General features: G+C 41.1%; 2 protein-coding genes across 24 annotated transcripts in view; both read left to right on the forward strand.

Annotated features, from left to right (window-relative positions):
* The window catches only part of pld1a (phospholipase D1a), a 28,937-nt gene extending 18,964 nt beyond the window's left edge, over positions 1 to 9,973 (forward strand). For 2 of the 6 annotated variants that reach the window (XM_061795029.1, XM_061795032.1), the window contains exons 15-27: positions 217 to 258; positions 369 to 582; positions 675 to 803; positions 1,401 to 1,519; positions 3,032 to 3,145; positions 3,857 to 3,967; positions 4,981 to 5,069; positions 5,455 to 5,568; positions 5,658 to 5,818; positions 6,026 to 6,160; positions 6,303 to 6,456; positions 7,660 to 7,777; positions 8,047 to 9,973. In XM_061795029.1, coding sequence (XP_061651013.1) covers positions 217 to 258; positions 369 to 582; positions 675 to 803; positions 1,401 to 1,519; positions 3,032 to 3,145; positions 3,857 to 3,967; positions 4,981 to 5,069; positions 5,455 to 5,568; positions 5,658 to 5,818; positions 6,026 to 6,160; positions 6,303 to 6,456; positions 7,660 to 7,777; positions 8,047 to 8,271 — 1,725 coding nt within the window. In that variant the 3' untranslated portion in view covers positions 8,272 to 9,973. Of the gene's footprint in view, positions 1 to 216; positions 259 to 368; positions 583 to 674; positions 804 to 1,400; positions 1,520 to 3,031; positions 3,146 to 3,856; positions 3,968 to 4,980; positions 5,070 to 5,454; positions 5,569 to 5,657; positions 5,819 to 5,975; positions 6,161 to 6,302; positions 6,457 to 7,659; positions 7,778 to 8,046 lie in introns of those variants that run through there. The other 4 variants (XM_061795031.1, XM_061795030.1, XM_061795033.1 and 1 more) reach the window with 4 other exon arrangements.
* Positions 9,974 to 10,669: 696 nt separating this feature from the next.
* tnika (TRAF2 and NCK interacting kinase a) overlaps positions 10,670 to 19,879 on the forward strand; it is a 68,107-nt gene continuing 58,897 nt past the window's right edge. For 11 of the 18 annotated variants that reach the window (XM_061795622.1, XM_061795626.1, XM_061795627.1 and 8 more), the window contains exon 1: positions 10,671 to 11,046. In XM_061795622.1, coding sequence (XP_061651606.1) covers positions 10,990 to 11,046 — 57 coding nt within the window. In that variant the 5' untranslated portion in view covers positions 10,671 to 10,989. Of the gene's footprint in view, positions 11,047 to 19,879 lie in introns of all 18 variants that reach the window. The other 7 variants (XM_061795615.1, XM_061795616.1, XM_061795619.1 and 4 more) reach the window with 2 other exon arrangements.

Consider the following 19,879-nt stretch of genomic DNA (forward strand, 5'->3'; position numbering starts at 1 on the left):
ATATTTCTGTATATCGTATATGGTTTTTGTCCTTAGGAAATAATGATATTAGAAATAATTATATATTTTTATGTTTTTAAATTCAAATAACTAAAAAAAAAAAAAAAAAAACTTTTTTTTAACACGGACTCTTATTTTTAGAATAAAAAAAAAAACAATGATAAAACTTTTTTGTCATAAGGGTATAATCATGTTAATAGACATAATCTGTTCCAGGGTCACAACGTGGCCATCATACAACCTTTATCAGCTGTACAGGTAAAGTTTTAACATTTTTACCAGTCCCACAATTGTAACAAAAAGAAGTTAACCACTCTAAAACGTCTATCTGTCTGTCTGTTAAACGTTTTACCCGTCGTCTTCTTCAGGCCGCTTCTGCCAACGCTCCGTCCAGCAAGGCGGCGCCCCCTGTCGACGGCGTGTCGCACAGCAACGGACGCGGGACGCCCACCGGAGACCCCGTGGACCTGCCCAAGCTGAAGGGCGTCGGCCGCAGCCGGCGCGCTCGCTTCAGCTTGTACCGACACCTGCAGAAGCACACCATGCAGCACGCAGACAGCGTCAGCAGCGTGGACAGCTCGGGTACGACAAACGTTCAGTCAATTCCGCTTGTGACTCAGTTTTCTGAATCTGAATATGTGTGTGTGTGTGTGTGTGTGTGTGTGTGTTAATAGGGAGTGGCTCGGTGCGAAGCCTCAAAACGGGTGTGGGAGAGTTGCAGGGAAACACTCGCTTCTGGCATGGAAAAGACTACTGCAACTTTGTCTACAGGGACTGGATTCAGCTGGAAAAACCTTTTGACGGTGTGTGCAGCAGTTATTAAATATGATCCGATAACGACGGTAAAGAAAAATACAGCTAGCGAGGCAAAACTAAGCTGTTGCAAAGATGCTATTGATTTGCAGTGGGCCTCGTTCACAAATACAGTGGCGCCTCGACTTACAAATGACCCGACTTGCGTGTTTTTTATATTCATACAAGCGGATGCACGGATGTTTTTCTGTTTTGTGTTGCGAGCAAAAAAATAAAATAAAAAATGAGTTCACGAGCGCTAGCTATGATGGCTATGATGTTAACTTCACAAGAATTCTTCGAGACTTGCTTGCTTCAGGCTATTGGCCCTCGCAGCTGAAGTTAAATGTAAAACTAAACCTAAAACAAAGAGAATTACAGGTCGCGTATTTAACCAAACCGCATAATGTATGAAAATCTGCTAGCTTAATGCTAACACACGACGCAAAACGCCATAGATAAGCCAACCAAACTGGCATCAATGTCTCGCTAGTGATATCCCTTTAAACAACGGATATTTGAAGTGACGTTACTTTTAGAGAGGTTGCGTTTTTATGAGACAAAGCCGTAATGAATATGCCCTCGTCCCCCGCCCGTGCTGTGTGCAGACTTCATCGACAGGTACACAACTCCCAGAATGCCGTGGCATGACATCGCCTCGGTGGTGCACGGCAGAGCTGCTCGTGACGTGGCGCGCCACTTCATTCAGCGTTGGAACTTCACCAAGGCAAGTACAGCATTCATCTACTGGATTATTATTGTTGTTATTGTCAATAATAACAATATTGGAATAATAACAAATAATACGGACGTTAAATAAAAAAGAACATTTTAAACAGACATTTCTTCAATTATTATGATAATATATACTGTAACATATATGTAGTGTATAAAGATGAAGACAATAAATAATAAAAGTAAATGTTCTTTAATAATTTTAAATTAAATTTATTACGACTATTAATCATGATTTTACTATAAAATAACATAATAAAATTGATTGCTGGCAGGAGTTTGGTAGAAAAAGAAGCCAAGTGCTTACTTCAAACAAAGCGTATTAAAAGTTGTGTATTTAACAAAAAAAAAACAACAACAATGTAACTTTGCCTTGGGAAATTCTCCTTGCTTGATGCTAAGGCACAATGCAAAACACCATCGACAGGCTAACGAACGGCATCGATGTCGCGCTGTGATAACCCTTTAAGCAACGGATATTTGTACACAAACAATACAGCAACACATTTAGACAGACAATATAACTATAATCTCTATATATATTCTTTAGCCTCTGTGGAAAAACAACTAATATTACTGCAGCTTACTGCGCAGTTGTGATTGTCTTCTTCATGTATATCCATCCATCCATCCATTGTCTGTACCGCTTTATCCTCACAAGGGTCGTGGGAGCGCTGGAGCCCATCCCAGCTGTCTTCGGGCAGGAGGCGGGGTACACCCCGAACCGGTCGCCAGCCAATCGCAGGGCACATATAAACATTGCCATTCACGCTCACGTTCACACCTACGGGCAATTTAGAGTCTTCAGTCAACCTAGCACGCATGTTTTTGGGATGTGAGAGGAAACCGGAGTGCCCGGAGAAAAGCCTCGCAGGCACGGGGAGAACATGCAAACTCCACACAGGCGGGGCCGGGGATCGAACCCCGGTCCGCAGAACTGTGAGGCAGATGTGCTAACCAGTCAAGTGTCTGTATTGTAATTACCCTGGTGGCCAAGGCAGGCACACCAGAAGAAGCCGCACAATCAATGAATCATGACGTGCAAACAGTTTTTTTTCTTTTTGTTTGTTTTGGGGGACATTTGTCCTTTAAACAGGCTTAATTGACTTTATGTATTTGTGACTTTCACGTTGTCAATTTGCATTGTTACCATTCTGTTGGTTCAAATATATAAAATTTTTCTTTCTCACTCATTGTGCTGGAATGTTTCCACAAAAAGATAATCATTCACCTGAGGTGACGTGTCACCGTTTTGTGCCTCGCTACACACGCACACATGCACGCACACACACTCGCACACACACACACACACACACACTCACACACACACACACACAGGTCAATAAACACTCCCTTGTTTAAATTCAAGGGAATGTCTCACTACAAGTGTGGAAAAAGCACGTTGACTTTCCCACCCATGCGTTCCACTGTGAGGTCACACCTTCTCACCCCCCAACCTTCTCCTCCTCCTCCTACTCCTCCCCCTCCCTTCTTCCTCCTCCAGATCATGAAGCCAAAGTACCGTTCTCTGTCTTATCCATTCCTGCTGCCAAAGTCTCACTCTGGCGCCACTGAGCTCAGATACCAAGTGCCCGACTGTGTGCATGCTAAAGTGCAGGTAAGAGGACCCTGCGATCGGGGTTATAAAGGTTTGGGCTTTATTAACCACAACGACCACGAAGGAAGCCTTCAAAAAAAAATATTGTAATAAAGTACGCGCTCCTGCATTAACCGGGATGTCTGCGAGGGCTGCTGGAGGGACACAAAAGAGAGTCCGTGGGCCAAAAACAACATTACGTAACTCGTAAAAACATTACAAAAAAAAAAAAGAAGCTAACAGCCTTGTTTTTTTTGTTATTTGGTGCCACTTATGAAATATAGTTTGACACATTTAAACATATTTATGTACGGGTGGTTAAACAGTTAAACCTATTGAACTAGCTTCTTTGTCGCTACTATTCTTAGACCAAACAAATGGCCACATTTTTAAAATAGTCAAATTTTACATTAGGAACGACTGTAGTTTCAGCCCCCCCGAAACCAGTTTCACTTAGCAGCTTGAAATTTGGTCGGCACGTCGACCATGTGGATACACAGCAAAAAGTCTCAAGACGCCTTGCCTGAAAGGACACAGGAGGTCTGCCATTTTGATTCAAGGAGCCATTTTAGGGTCTTTCTTTTTCATTGAATGTGTATCAAGCAAGGATTTTTGATCCAGCTTTAGTATTGGAGCTCTCACTGTGTACCTAAGGAAGTGTGCCGTGAGTGTATAACGGTGAAGGGGGAGCTAACGGTCTTTTCTTCTTATTATTTTTTTTTCCTCTGTAAGGTTTTGCGGTCATCGGCCGATTGGTCGGCCGGCATAAAGTACCACGAGGAGTCCATCCACAACGCATACATCCAAGTCATAGCCAAGAGCAAACACTACATCTACATTGAGGTAAAAAAAGAAATACTCCAATGTGAGGATGTTATCTTTTTAACCTTTTTTTTAATATAGAAAACACTACATCTGAGTTAAGATTAACCTCATACGAAAAGCGTAAGAAATCCTCTAATATAATGTAAAATATGTATCTTGAATTATTTGAATTGCGCATTGGTTTTAATTTTGTTTTTGTTTTATCGGTAAGAGCAAAGCCTACATCTACATTGATTTAAACCGAAATTAAATACTGTGTAAAGTTGCTAACTTTAATTATTTTGTGCATTATGTTTTCCCATTTTGTTATATTTAAATGTTAATTAATGTAATATTAGATTTTTTTTCTCCCTTAAAAAAAAAAAATAAATAAATAAAAGTTGTGCAAAGAGCTATTCACATCAAAGTAAACTATAGCAATAGACAAAATATTAATAAAGTTGATCAAATAATTGCATCCAAAAAGAAATACTGTACTGGGAAACTTATAGTTTACTCTTATATTTTATTTTGAATTTATTGTAAATTTTTGGTCATTGTGATTAGATTAGCAACAATTAATCAATTAATCATTTATTTTGCTAATCGATTAATCATTTCGAGGCCTTGTATAACTTAAAATTGTCCAAATTCTCTGAATTTCAGCCTCTCGGCAGTACATATTCTCGGATTTCTGTAGTCCTGCATGAAATTAGAATGACTATTATTAGTGTTTAATCAAAAGAAGACATTTGCAAACATCCGGTTTTACTTTTGAAAACAATGATCAACATATTTGCCAATTTTCTGACATGTCACCGATCAAACCACAAGTTATGTTTGTGCCTTTTCTGCACTGTCAATCTGAAATAATGTCTTGTTTTTAAAAAAAAAAAAAAAAGGGACAAGGGAAGTTTAAAAAAAAAAATAAATAAAAATACGATTCATCGATCAAGCGAAAAAATAATCAAAAGATACTTAGTTGTACTATACATTCCATGTACCATTACTCTTAGTACACAAATAAATGAAGCATCTCTGTATTTTCGCAGAACCAGTTCTTCATCAGCTGTGCTGACAACCGGATGGTGTACAACAAGATCGGAGACGCCATCATCGAGAGGATCCTCAGAGCGCACAAGTACCCGAAGAAGCCACTTTATTTTGTGTTGATAACCTGTGTTCCCTTCAAAATGTCCTCACAACGATTAGAATGCTCTATTTTGCAACTAACTGAACAATATGTTTATTATCGTGGTGGAGAAATGCGCTCGATCACATCGTTTCGTTACATTATTACCTCTGCCAAGCACACAAAGCACAAAGTGGTCATGTTTAGCTAGCCGTTTGTTGCTAAGCGAGTTAGTTAGCAGGATTACGCAAAACCATTAAAAGAGCATTCATATGGGGAAGTGAGAAACTGTGAAATATTATAGTACAGCTCTTGCAGTGGCGCTCAACTGGGTGTACCTAATGAAGTGTCCAGCCTTGCCGTAACTGACGTGCGCCATCGTATGTGCGGGCAGGGAGGGCAGGAAGTATCGCGTGTACGTGGTGACCCCCCTGCTCCCCGGCTTCGAGGGGGACATCACCACCGGCGGGGGAAACGCCATCCAGGCCGTCATGCACTTCAATTACAGGTGAAGCGCAATGATGATGCTTTTTTATGTAGAAAGAAAGTGTTGGAACTGACTGTATTTCTCTTTTTTTTGTTTTTGTTTTTTAAAAGAACTATGATCCGTGGGGACTACTCCATCATTTCCCAGCTGAAGATGGAGAGTAAGTACGGGATCACGTGTTTCTTCAAAGCTGAATACCCCCCCGAAAATAGAACAAAACTCGGAGTTGAAACTCTTGTCGCGTCCGCAAATCTTGCAGGGCTTTGGCACAGTGAGCATTGCTTTTTCTTTGGCTTTATTTCCTGCACCACCACATAAGGGCAAAGGGCAAACATGTGATGATGGATGATTTATTTAGGGATGTGGCAATCCAACTTTTTTTACAAATATATTGTGTTCTACTTGCACTGTATTTCCCACCCTTATAGTCATATTTGGCCGAGAGTCTGATATACGGTCGCGCTCTCCCCCCCCGCAGTGGACGACCATTGGATGAACTACATCTCCTTCGCCGGCCTGCGGACGCACGCCGAGCTGGAAGGCCGCCTGGTGACGGAGCTCATCTACGTGCACAGCAAGATGCTCATCGCTGACGACAATACCGTCATCATCGGTGCGGCACACTGACGCCTTCTTGTGAAATTTGTCACCATTTGCATAAGAGCGAGCTGAACGCCTTGAAGCTTTGTACTCTTGTGCCACCCGCTGGCTACAAAGGACCAGTACACGGCAACGATCTGATTATTTTCCATCAGGCTCGGCCAACATCAACGACAGGAGCATGCTGGGTAAGCGCGACAGCGAGGTGGCGGTCATCGTGGAGGACGTGGAAAAGGTGGCTTCGGTGATGGACGGACGCGAGTTCGAGGCCGGCCCGTATGCGCTTGGGCTGCGTCTGGAGTGCTTTAGGTGAGAGATTTATCCATTCCGTACACCCATTTTCTGTGTCACTTGTCCTCGTCAGGGTCACGGGTCAGCTGGAACCCATCCCAGCTGATTTTGTGCGAGAAGCAGCGTACGGTGGGCTGGTCACAAGCTAATCACATAACCCCTGACACTTACATTTACACCTGGGAACAATTTAGTATTTAGTAAACCTAACATGAATGTCTCTGGGATGTCGGAGGTAGCCGGAGTACCTGAAGAAAACCAAAACTGTGTTGGCGTCGCAAAAAATCCACAGAAAAAGCAAAACACACTTGAGAGTTACCGTAATTTCTAGTGTGTAATGCGCATTTTCCCCCCCAAAAAATTGTCAAATGTCAATAGTGCGCATTTTACATAGGTATAGGGGATAATGAAAAAAAACTTTCACATTTTATAAATATATGTCGCCATCTAGAGGTTATGACAAATATGTACACTTTCATTCCAATGTCAGCGCCACATAGAGGTTATGAGAAAGGTGTACACTTTCATTCTAATATGCCGCCACCTAGAGGTTATGAAAAAAGTGTAGCCTACACTTTCATTCCAATATGACAGGGGTACTACGTATGACTGCATATACTTACTGTATGTACAGTTGTGCTCATAAGTTTACATACCTTGGCAGAATTTGTGAAATATTGTTTTTTTTAATTTTTTTTTTTTTTTTAATATGACTGAACAACAACCATCATTCATTTCTTTATGGTTATGTTTTGTTTAATGATAATGCTTTTCTGAAATGCTTGTTTTGCCTAGCCCTTCATGTTTTCTTTAAAGAATTGTAACCGTCTTACAAATTCTGCCTGGGTAATCAAACATATGAGCACAACTGTGTGTTTTCTCATTTGCTAAATAAAAGTAAGGCTGTGAATTTCAAAATAAGAGCAAGTAAATCAAAAAAATGTATATGGTTCAAATAAAGTGCTTAACTTCAGAATAATTCTTTGAAAAAATACTTCATGTTTTGATCATATGGGTAGAAGCAAACTCATGCATTGTAAAAATGCATTATACATGGGTAGAAGGGTTTTCCAGAATTTTTAGGTCAACTTTGGGGGTGCGCATTATACACGAGAAATTACGATAAGCCATGAGATGTTCACTGAGCTGAAGATGCACAAAATATGCTGAAGTCTTGCAGATTTCCTCTGAAAATGTTTCTTTATTTTTGTTTCTCCCCAGGACGATCCTCGGCGGGCACAGCGACGCCGCCATCGATCTCTCTGACCCCATCAGCGACCGCTTCTATAAGGAGGTGTGGATGACAACGGCCGGCCGCAACGCCACCATTTACGAGAAGGTACGAGAGACTGGACCAAAAATGCTTTCTCTGTGCTACTGTTTTCTTCGACAACTTACATATACAGAGGGTCCTCACTTTATGACGTACTTCCGTTCTAACGGCAGCGACGTAACTCAAATTTTGTCCCGAACTTGCTTCGTCTATCATGATACGCAAATGAAGTATGAAGGGGATAATTAAAGTACATATTTGTATGGAAAACACTGCTATGCCATGCATATAAAAGTCCCAAGTACGGCGGTAAGTGTGTGTACGTTCCTCCGCAGGTGTTCCGCTGCCTTCCCTCCTCGCTGGTGCGCAACATGTCCGAGCTGGAGCGATACCAGTCGAAGCCCGGCCTGGCCCAGACCGACCTGAGCCGCGCTCGGGAGGAGCTGCGCAAGATCCGCGGCTTCCTGGTGCAGTTTCCTCTCGACTTCCTGTCGGAGCACAACCTCATGCCCTCGGTCGGGACCAAGGAAGCCATGGTGCCCACCGAGATATGGACGTAGGACTTTTAAAAGCCGGATACTGGGACACTATCTAGCGTTTACAGCGTTATTAAAGTGGAACAAATGGGACGGCACTTCCTGAGAAGCAATGTTTCAACAGAGGGACCAGCTCGTATTTTAAATGCAACCCGTATTACGCTGAGATGGCAATGCATGCGTAAGCGCATCGTGTGCATTAGGTTGCGTATGTGCTTCTTGGAAACAGATACCCTAATATACACCATGGGTGGGAACCATGAGGCTGTGATGGTTTCGCATTGCACATCTGTCTTATGTATGTGGCTAAAATTTGCTAGCAGAATCTCTAGAATTAGTTGTGCTTTTGAAGGAGCCATGGAAATGGCCAAAATGACCCTAAATTAGCCGCTTGGAACCAAAATGGCAAACTTCCTGTGTCTTTTCCGCCGCGGGATTTTGAGATTTTTTTGCGGGTTTACTCATGGTAGACATGCCTACGCAATTCCTTGTTGCAAAGTGAACCTGGCTGTGAGACGTTCTGCAGTTATTAATTTCTTGTTTTATGGCGAGTCATCAAACTTCAGGCCTTGTTCCGCCCACATGCAATGACGAAATCTCAAAATGTTCGCAATGTGGCGTCGCCCAACTTTGTCCTCGACAACGTTCAAATGTGGTAGCGATCAGAAAAGAAAATATCACGCGGGCAAGGTTGTTACTTTTGAAGGAGCCCTGAAAATGGTGACAATGAGCCTGAAATGGACACTCTGAACCAAAATGGCGGACTCCCTTTGTCTTTTCAGGCATGGCTTCTTGAGACTTTTTTGTAGGTGTACTCGTGACAGACATGCTTACCAAATTTCATGTTGCCAAATGAATCGGGCGTTTGGGGCTGAATTCTCAAAAACGTTCAAGGGGTCAAGCCCTTCAAAAACAACAACCACATTTGAGCACATAACTGTTATTTGAGCCACTATAATAGAAAGGTTTTATGTACTGTATCCTAATGTATGACGTCATAGCTGCTACGTCATCCTGCTGAAAGCGCGGTAACATCCCAGTCAGGAGAGACAATCTTTCCGCGTGTAATTCCATGTTTTGCTCTGCAGGTGGTGCTGGTTTCTTACAAGTCCAGATTGTGCACTTGTTTGTTTTTTGTCCAAAACTCCCCTTCGGAATTTTTATTTCATATTCTAAGAAAATGCCCCCTTTTAATTGACCCATTTCATTGTTATATATATTTGTATTAATGCTGTGGAAGGCAATTTTGTACTGAAACGTAACATTTCATACCAGAGCGATCAGCCATTTTCCAATGTGAATGTCAAGAACCACTCTTGTTATTTTCCAATATTAGCAGCTAGAACTTAAATGTATAAATATATACGGTATACGTCTGCTTTGAAGATGCTGGAAGTTCATTATTCACACAGGTAACAATAATTTACACTCGTAATTTCTTGACTGGGACCATCGACTTTAGAGTTTTCCAATCTTTAGTTTTGCATTGTACAGTTTTACCCGTACTGTAGTCTGAACTGTATTTACATATGACGGTAATAATCCTTATTTACGGCGAGTCACCTGCTTGGGATAAATTTAAATTTATATGATGTAACAACCACAACTGTGTCTAACTTGAGTCTTTCTTCCGCTCTTAATGGTTTGTACAGTCCCATATCTAATCTGTTCAATTCACTGTACTAACTTTAACCGGATGACCAATAAACATAATCACTTGTTCACACCACGGACACTTTGCCTGAGCTTGCCTGGGAAAAAAAAAAGAAAATACAATTAAAATGTAATGAAAAAATATATTAATTTCTTTTATATTTTTACTTTTAACTAATTTACAAAAAAATCTAAGCTTATAGTTTGAATAATAACAAATACATCTTGAATTAAAAAGAAATAAAAGATTTGAGTACAAATATTTAACATCGATTAAATAATAGTTTACATTTGGACAAAATAATCACAAGAAGAATATATCTGAAGTGATCATTCAAAAATAATTGAAAAACAAAGTAAAATATCTTTTTGAAAATATATATTTAATTGTATTATAATATGCAGAATTTTAATACAATTAAAATACATTTCTAAACAAATACATTTAAAAAAACAGAAAATATAAATACGATTTACAATTAAATTAAAATCTAAAATATTTTAATTTAAACAAAATATGTATTTAATTCTCATTGTAATTTTTTTAAAGGGACCATTAAAAAATGTAAATAAAAATAAAAATTGAATGGAAGCCTTCCGACGACAGTATTGCATTTGTTTTGACCTACAACTATCATTCGCACGTCCCATACATATATAAATCAAAGTTATGATGATGAAGAACAAGTCACATGACCCGTTCAAATTGCGGGACTCCCTACCTGGCTCCGGCCCCCCCCTTTTCTATTTTTTGGCCCCTCCTTTTCCGCCGTACATCCGCTGGCTGCCTGTCACCGCGCACGGAGCAGCAGCAGCAGCGGCGGCGGCGGCAGCGGCAGCAGCGGCGGCGGCTCGCAGTCAGACGCTGACGCCGACCCGCGAGGCAACACATCCGGGCTCGCTTTCGCCTGCAAGCCGCCGACATGAACCGGAAAGCGGTCGCCGACGTCTTGCCCGCGCTTTAGCCGGAGGCGACTCACACACGGTGGGAGAGACGTTCAACGTCAGGACCTTGGACATTAAGAGCTATTTTTTTTTGTAAGCTTTTAAAAGACATTTTGATATTAGTGTGACTTGAGCCCTCCTGTCATGGCGAGTGACTCCCCGGCTCGGAGTCTGGATGAAATCGACCTGTCTGCTTTGAGGGTAAGCCTGACACCTGACATTAGAACCAGCAGGTGCAAAAAAGCAAATAGTGTGTATTATACAAGTGCATGGACGTGTGTTTGTTTCTTCTGACCTGGATCTTTGGTCCCCTTCCCTCCCCTGGCTCAGCCCCCACCCCCCCACCCCAGTTTCCTTTTCCTCTCACATTTCCCCTATTATTATTATGAATTTTTTTTTTACGTTGTACATTTTTTCCAGTCGTTGTATTGACAGTGGTGCCTTGAAATACAGTGGAATCTCGGGTTACGTGACTCCGTTTGTAACCCGAAGCGTTCTAAATCCGAGGTAATGTTCTTCCATTGGAATGAATGGAAATGCAATCAATCTGTTCCAGCCCCAAAATTAAGTAATACTTACTTTTTTTTTTTTTTAATCAATGTGATGCTGACAATAAATATAGTGCAATATAGAAGTAAATGAAAACACACTATTATATAGAAACAAAAGACTTAATAAACATGATAATGTTTTATTGCTTATTAACTAACTAAGAAGGGGAGTAAGAATATGGCGCCTCCATTGAAGAAGAGTCTTCTTCCATAATAAGAGGGAAATTTTGGTAAATTTGTTTTTTCTGTTTATACAAAATCAGAAAGTGGGCTTTCACATTTTCATTTAAAAGATAAATTGCTCTGTTGGTCAATTTGCTACAAATTTATTTTGGTCCTTTTTATCTTTGTTTTATTGTTTCACTCACACGATCACCAGCGCTTGTTAGAACTCTGGAAGACAAACGTTAGCTTCTGATGTTCGCGCCAATGTTAGCTTTAACATTATATTTAACATTTGCTTCTAAAGTGAGTAGGAATGTTTTCAGATGTTACAGAAAGTGTCAAAAGGGTTGGTTTTTCAGAAAATAATTGTTAATGTTCTGTTGAAAAATTTGGAAGTAGATGAATCAATGGAGGGGGTCACTGTGATGCTAATAGCTAAATGTTAAAGCACTTACAAGCAGCTGTACATAAATAAAACAGATTAGCTTTGCTTATGCCAAAGGACTCTTTAGTTCGGCACTTACTGTATCTTGCGTTGCAAAGCTAGCTGTTAGCAGCTTATTATCGTCTAATATTAGCATTTGAAATTAGTTCCCAATGGAACCTTTACGTTTGAAAAGGTGACTTTTTTTTTTTTTGGTTAGCGTAGTTCTCCAGAAAAATTGCAAATAGGCGAATCAGTGGGGGTTCACTCTGATAGACCTTCCTTAGCTTCTGACGTTAGCACCAATGTTAGCATCTAAGATTAGCCTCCAATTTAAACATTTGCTTCTGATGTTAGTAGGGCATTTGCCCGGTGTTTCAGGACGTTACAGAAAGCGTCAAAAGGTGAGTCGATCTTTTAGACCGAGCACAGACATGACAACTGATAGACTATTTTATGTCTTAAAAGATGATCCTATAGACGTAAGATTATCCTGTGCTCTGAGATCTGTTAAAAGGGAACTTGTCCAAACCTCCGAGTCATGACTCCGTGAATTGTGAGGCGGAACAGAATGTAGCCAATCAAGAAATTACCAAACAGAAGAACAAGACAGCGGTTTTAAATTAAAAACAAACATGTCCTACCCGATGTCGTATTTTGTATAAGTGAATTCCTCAGAGGGCAACAAGTATTTTCCAAAGCAAGTCTTACTTAATGACATCACCATTCTACAACACTCCCTTCGACAAGACTTGGGGAAACATCAGAGACATCAAACATCCGTTAGCGTTTTTGTTAGCTCTTGTTTGATCACACCAGATTTCTGTTTTGGAGGACTGGGTTCGACATCGCTGGTGGAACAGAATCTTTGTTTGCGGTGTTCTGCGTAGAGATTATCAGAGCACACCTGATAGTACGACCAAAACTGTTAAATGCCTGATTTAAAAAACAAAATAATTATATCTTAATCTTCATGTGTGGGGTCTGTAACAGATCAACAAATATTTTAAGATTTGAAAAATCCTTGTGTACCAGGAGTTGTTAGTGTAGTTCTATAGGAATTTTTTTTAAATAATAATAATGTGAGTCAGGGAATGAGTGGGGGTTAACTGCAATGCTAATAGCAAAATGCTAAAGCAGCTGGAGATGAATAAGCCTCCCGCGCTAAAGACGGGAGCACGGACGCTCGGTTCTGATGCATATGCTCGTTTTTTAAACCCAAATAACAACAACACCCCCCATCCACTCATCACACACACTGTCAGATGAGTGTACAGTCATCCACTGACTAGACAGGAAGTAGGTCAGCTGTGTCTGATGGTGGGGGGAGGGACGGGGGGGGGTTGGCGGCTAGGTTGTGATGCGAAGGGGGTTGTGTGTGTTTTTTGTGTCCGTCTGCAACACTAAGATGCAAAGAAACCCGACTTGAGGCGCAAGTGGATTTCGGTGTCTGCCGTCTCTGTGTTTTCAACCGTCCTCATGTTTGTAATGGAATTTTCAAGGCAGCATGGTGGACTTGTGGTTAGCACACCTGTCTCAAAATTCAGAGTTCCTGAATTGGAATCTTGAGTTTGTACATGTATCGTTTGTGTGTGTGTGTGTGTGTGTGTGTGTTTTTGGGATGTGTGTGCTTGCACATACGTGTGTTTTTTTATTTTATTTAAATTTTTTTTAAATTGTGTGTTTTTGTGTGTTATCATGTAAGCTTGTGTGAATGTGAGTGTTTCTGTACGTGTGCGTTCCTGTTTGGCCACGAGTTCAAATGGCTGCAGTCCAAGGTGGATCTCGACTCGCGCGTGTCGCGCAACAACGTCGGGTGCCGCCAGTGTCATGACGGCGAGAGGCGGAGTCAGTATTCATTTCCTCTCATCTCATTGTGAGAACATTTATTTATTTTTTTTTCTTTCCCCTCCCCGGTGCAACAGATGGCCGAGCAGCGGGCGGCTTTGCCACGCCACCCTACGTGTGCACGGCGGGCACACTTTGCATGCTCTCAGGTGTTGGGATGTGACCAGCGACTAAAGTAGTTGAAGGCAAACACCCGTCAAACCCCCCGCCCCCCCCAGTCGCCCTCTCAATGCCTGCTGCCAACCGAGGCCGCATTCCTCGGCCCCTCGCACCGCGGATGCCATGGTAACCGGGCCGCGGCAGTGCCCGGGGGCTTACACAAGGCTTATTCATGAATAGTCTATATACTGTATGGAAGTCTGTCCCCTCGTCTTCCCTCAGCCCTCCCATCGCCACTTGACCCATTTCTAACCCCCCCTACCCCCACCACCACCACTAAGTGATGGCCCACCAGCCTTAGGATCCGAAACATAGCCTAGAAGTTGGCAGAAGAAGTAGAGATGGTCGTTCTGCCCATTTCCCTTATTTCCATCCGTCCATTTTCTACCGCTCATCCCGTTCCGGGTCACGGGTGAGCTGGAGTACAGCCTGGCCTGGGCGCCGGTCAATAACAGGGCACAGATATAGGACACCTACATTTTTTTAACTGGATTATTTCTAGGCCTTCTGTTTGTTTTCTAGGGTGCACACTGGTGATTATCATGAATAACTGGCAAGGAATTGTCACGTTACGGTAATTGTATACACAGCCCTTCACGTTGAAATCAATCGTCGGCGTCCCAGAAGTCGGCACCTCTCTCAATATTCCTTTTGACTCTGTTGTTTATTTGTAGTTGTTCTGTTTATTTCTATTGTGCAGAGTGGCAGTTGTCGTGACTGACCGGAAAGGAACCGTCACATAAAAGTAATTTTCCAAAAAGCAATCGTTGCTGTCCGAGACGTCGCCACACATCTAAAGAAAAAATTTAAATTTCTACTTGTTTTGTTTATTTCTATTGTGCACATTGGCCGTTATCCTGAATAACTTGCAAGAAGCAGTTGCATTACAGTAATTATACACGTCCCTTCGCGTCGAAAGCAATCGTCGCTGTCCGAGACATTGCCACGCGACATAAAAACAAAATTGGACTCTGTGGATTATTTCTAGTTCTGTTTATTTCTACTGTGCACAGTTGTCTTACGAGTGGCCTGTGGCACAGTTATGATTGAGCCTTCCAAAGTCTGCCTAGCAACACTAACTAAAAGTGACTGGTCAAAAAAATATATACCGTCTAAAATGTCTGTAACTGATATTCAAACCTAGAACCTCAGACTGTGAGGCCAATGTGCTAACCACTGCCTAACATGCTGCCCTGAAAAATCTCAATAAAAACGACAATGTTAATTTTCTTCAAAGAAATGTCAAATGCCCCACCGCAACCCGTTTAGGCAATAATAAGACGAAACATAGAGTGAAACATAACGTTGTTATATGAACGCTAGCGCCATCGAATTCTAAACGATTGACTTTGTCCACAACGATCAATAATCGCTGGTCATCGATGAAACATACCCGCCTTGACACTAACAAAATCATTCTCACCAGCGAGTGTAGCTAGTTCCCCAAACTTGGTGATATAACCTCGAAATTCGATAAATTCTTTTTTTTTTTTTTTTCACAAGAATCTGATTTCTGATTCCATATTTTTCCCCTTTGCGAATACAAAATTGCTAAATTGGTTACACTGACTGTATTTTTGTCGACTCGCTCCTCTTTGTTTCCAGCTAAATTGTTAGTGCAAGCAGAGCACATCAGCAGGAATGTGCTTTGAACTACAGAAGCCTCATTTAAAAAAAAAAAAAAAAAAAAAAAATCATCCTGATGAAATTGGATTCATTATCGGCGAGTCTGGAATCAGGCGCGCTCTGCGTCACGCCGGGTTTTCTTGTAAATGTGTGATTAAGACTTGATGAATAATGCAGCGGCTAGGTGTGGGCGGGATGTGCTGGGAATTTAGACTCGCGCCGCATCACTTTTGTGTTCTAAATGCAGACCTGATCGCCGCCATCCTCACGAGGGTCTCTAATGTAATCCGCCCCACTTGTGTGTAATTCACTTTCCCGAGACCAACAAGTCGATACGCCGTGATTTGACTTCTGCGACTTTTCACTAATCCTTCTGACAGAAGTCACACACATTTATTGCAAAGCCTTAAAGAGGATGCAGGATACATTCTATGATAGTACAGTATGTAAAGATTTTGTTCAGAAGCACCGGAACTAGTATGGTATCCTACCACCAAAGACGGAAAACTGTCTTGTCTCATCATTTTTTGTATAACCGACATGGAACAAAAAGGCAGGAGAACTGCTGCGTCAGAGTTGCAACAGGAGACTCTGCATTTATCTGCCTTTTGCACAGAACTGCTGGATTTTTCCTCCAAAGACGGAAATTTGCAGGGTTGATTTTCTCATTCAGGTTGCTGTTTGTTTTTTTACATTTACTACACAAGCGACACTGGAAAAAACACAGGTGCACCAGAAAAATCTGGAAGATTGAAAATTGTGAGGTGGACAATGTCCCATCCATTCCGGAAACTTTTGACCTTTATTTCAGTGGTGGCTGGTCAATAGAGGGTGGTAGGATGCCGCACCACCACTGACGGTCTTCATTTTTTTTTGTCTCCAAGGAAGACAAAAAATGAAGATATTTAAATTTCAATTCGCTCTCTCTCTGTGTTTCCCTCCAGCCGATCGAGGCAGACGCCCACCCCACACAGAGTCTTGGGTCTGCTCGAGGTTTCTTCCCAAGAGGAAGTTTTTTTTCCTGGCCTCTGTTGCCTAGTGCTCGTTCATATGCACTTCAGTTGGTCTTTTATTAAGTGTAAGGTGCGGAAATGAGCCGCATTGGTCTGATGCTACCTCGCTGTTTTGTATCACTAACACTAAAAAAAAAAAGGCTGCAATTTTGCCATCTCCGAGCCGTTGCAGATGTACACATTGGTGTAATCCTGCCTCTGTTTTTCAACTTTTTTTTCAAACACATTTATCCACCTCTATTTTTGAGATTTTTTTTTAATGGTCCAGTGAAACCAAGGTTGAACTTTTTGGTCATAATTCCAAAAGGAAAACACAACACTGCTGATCATCAAAAGAAAACCATACCTGCAGTGAAGCATGGTGGCGGCCGCATCATGTTTTGTTTTTCTTCAGTTGAAACTGGGGGCTTAGTCAGGGTGGAGGGAATTATGAACAGTTCCGAATAGCAATCAGTGCTAGAACAAAACCTTCATGCTTCTCATTAAAAAACGCACACAAAAAAGTGAGGAAAAGCCTACTAGAACAGCTGAAATTCATATGGGGGTAATCAGAGGCACTTTAAATGGTGACGGGTGGGCTGACTCCCGTTTGACAAGAGTTTGAACGTGATTGGTTCATTCTAAACGCAGCTACGTCTCAGTTATAAGAGGGTGTGCACACTTGTGCAACCGCATTATCTCAGTTTATTTTTGCTTTAACTCTCAAAAAGACGAAAACATTTCAACTGAGTTATAAATATTGTAGGCCACATTAATGGTGGAAAAGGTTTTCCAATAATTTATGTTGGTCTCATTTTATCATTATTATTATTTTTTGTAATACCACAAAAACCTGGCATTTGAACATGGGTGTGTACACTTTTATATCCACTGCAAAGCACCTGTTATGACAGGACACGCACAAAAAGTCTCAAGGACCTGTTCCCCGAAATAGACTTAAAATGGTTCAGAACAGGTGAAATCTTAAAGCCTTGTGTTTTGGTTAAGAGTCAGCGAGGAGGAGGGATTAAGGTTACGTCGAGGATTGAAACGCAGCCACTCACAGGTAAAAGTGACTTTCGCAACAACTGCAGGCCTGCACTCTAAAAGCCATTATTCATAATGGCCTCTCCCTAATGCCTCCCGGGACAAATATCCCCCGTTTCGAGCTAAAGAAGGGAGTTGAGGGGCTGCGGCGCTTGCGTCTCTAACGTAAGCTTTAAGAAATTTGTTTTTTTTTTTTTTTTTTTTTTTTACAGTATTGAAAATAAAATCGCTCAACCGCAGGTGTGTTCGACTTTTAAATTTCCTTTGTAATTTTTGATGTAAGACTTGATGCGTATTTTTCTTGTGACTTTTAATGAATACGAATATGTTGGCTGGTTTGGCAAATTATGTTTTTGTGCGATTTTTCAGACATGGTTTTCCTGAAAAAAGTTGGTTGGATTCCAAATTAATATCAGCGGCCTTTTTCCTTCCGTTCTCCTTCCTTTCCTACTCTTGAAAATTAGACTCGTCACAAACCTACCACTAAAAACAATTGAGTTTTATGCAACTTTAAATTTTCCTGAAAATTTGGGTCGGTTTGGCCGATGACGTTTTTTTGCGACATTTTGATATTGGTCAAATTTCAATTTGTTCAAACTCAGGGGTGTTTTACTTTCAAGTTTCAGTTGCACAATTCAATATAAGACTTGACATGCACTGATCATTTTTCTTTGTACCTTTTGAGAAATATTTTTCACAAAAAATGTTGGTGAAATTCAGAATTGTTCGTTGTCAGGGATGTTTGACTTTCTACTTTTCCTTCTGCTCTACTCTTCATATAGACAAATGAAAGCTCGATACAAACTGACCATTGTGCGATTGTTGGGGTGCTAGAATTGTGAGGTTTTGATGTATTTTACCATCCCTCCCACTACTGGGAAAACAATCAAATAACTGCTAAGTTGACTGCAAAAATGGGTCGATGCAGAATTTCTGCCTCAAAGCCCAAAACAAGTTCTGCCCGGAACCAATCTTTCATACGGACATTTATTGCAGACGGACGCAGTGTTGGGCCACTGATACACTTTGCCAAAAAAGACAGAGGGGGGTCTGTAAGTGATTTTTAAGACACTTTTAGATGTACATATAACATGATGTATAACTGAGCTGAATTGTAGTTTTTTTTTTTTTTTTAAGCTAAAATGATAATCACTAACGCACTAATGCTAATCGCTAATGCTAACCGTCCAGCAAAGGCGGATGAAGTTGTGTCAAATTCTGTACAGAGTTGATCCCATACGCTCAGTACCAGCATATGCAGTTAAAGGATAGAAGTCCAGCCCTCATCAATAAGAATAAAATGCAAAAATTGTCTTTTTTCTTTTGGGGGGGGGTGGCAATTACGCGAGTACTCAACGAAATAGCTATTGCCTAGTCATTCTAAAAAGATTCGATTGTGACAGCCCTAGCTCCCACGACTTTTGTTTTCTCTCTCAGCGTTGTGTCCTGGCTTCTAATTAAAGCCATTATTCAGATGTGTGACTCACCGGCCGCCGCTGAGGTCATGTGACCGGTCATGTGACACCAGAGGAATGCACAATGACAAAACCGGGTAAAGGGGCGAGTGGGGGGTGGGGGGCCCGTTTCTGCGAGGAGTCTATAAAAGATGAATGACGCCCGGCCTGTATTTTTATCAGCAAGCCTGAGGACATGTAAGAACTGGAGCAGCAAAAAAAAAAAAGAAAATGCACTCTGTTTCTGCAGTCATTCCAAGCAGCACAATAGGGTTGGAAAATTAATAGTTTATTTTGAAAAAAGAAAAAAAAATCTTCCCAAAAAAAAATTTAGACTTTTTTTTTTTTTTGGGGGGGGGGGGGATTGGCTGCGAGCAGAGAGGAACTAGTTTACAAAAGCGATTTGGTCGACTATGAGATAATCAAATCAAATTTTGTTTATATAGCACTTTTCATACATAAAAAAAAAATGAAAATGCACCACTGTAATTCAATTATTTCTCGGAAAACAAACTTACTGGGGGAAAACAAAAAACCAAAACTGTTTCAAGTTTTTTGGGTAACAGGAGTAATAAAGCAAATCCCACAAGGGAAGAAAAACAACAAAAAGCTAAAGCTTGTTTTAATCATGTCATTATCGTTTGTGTTTTCTATAAAAGTGGGATTTTTTTCTTTTTTGTGGGGGGAAAAAAAGTGAGATTTTGTTTTTGCTTCGAAGCACATTTTTTTTTTTTTCTCGTTTGAATGTTCCGAGCCGTCGTGTGGGTG

Source organism: Phyllopteryx taeniolatus, chromosome 13 (assembly GCF_024500385.1).
Source record: "Phyllopteryx taeniolatus isolate TA_2022b chromosome 13, UOR_Ptae_1.2, whole genome shotgun sequence".
Classification (NCBI taxonomy): Eukaryota; Metazoa; Chordata; class Actinopteri; order Syngnathiformes; family Syngnathidae; genus Phyllopteryx; species Phyllopteryx taeniolatus.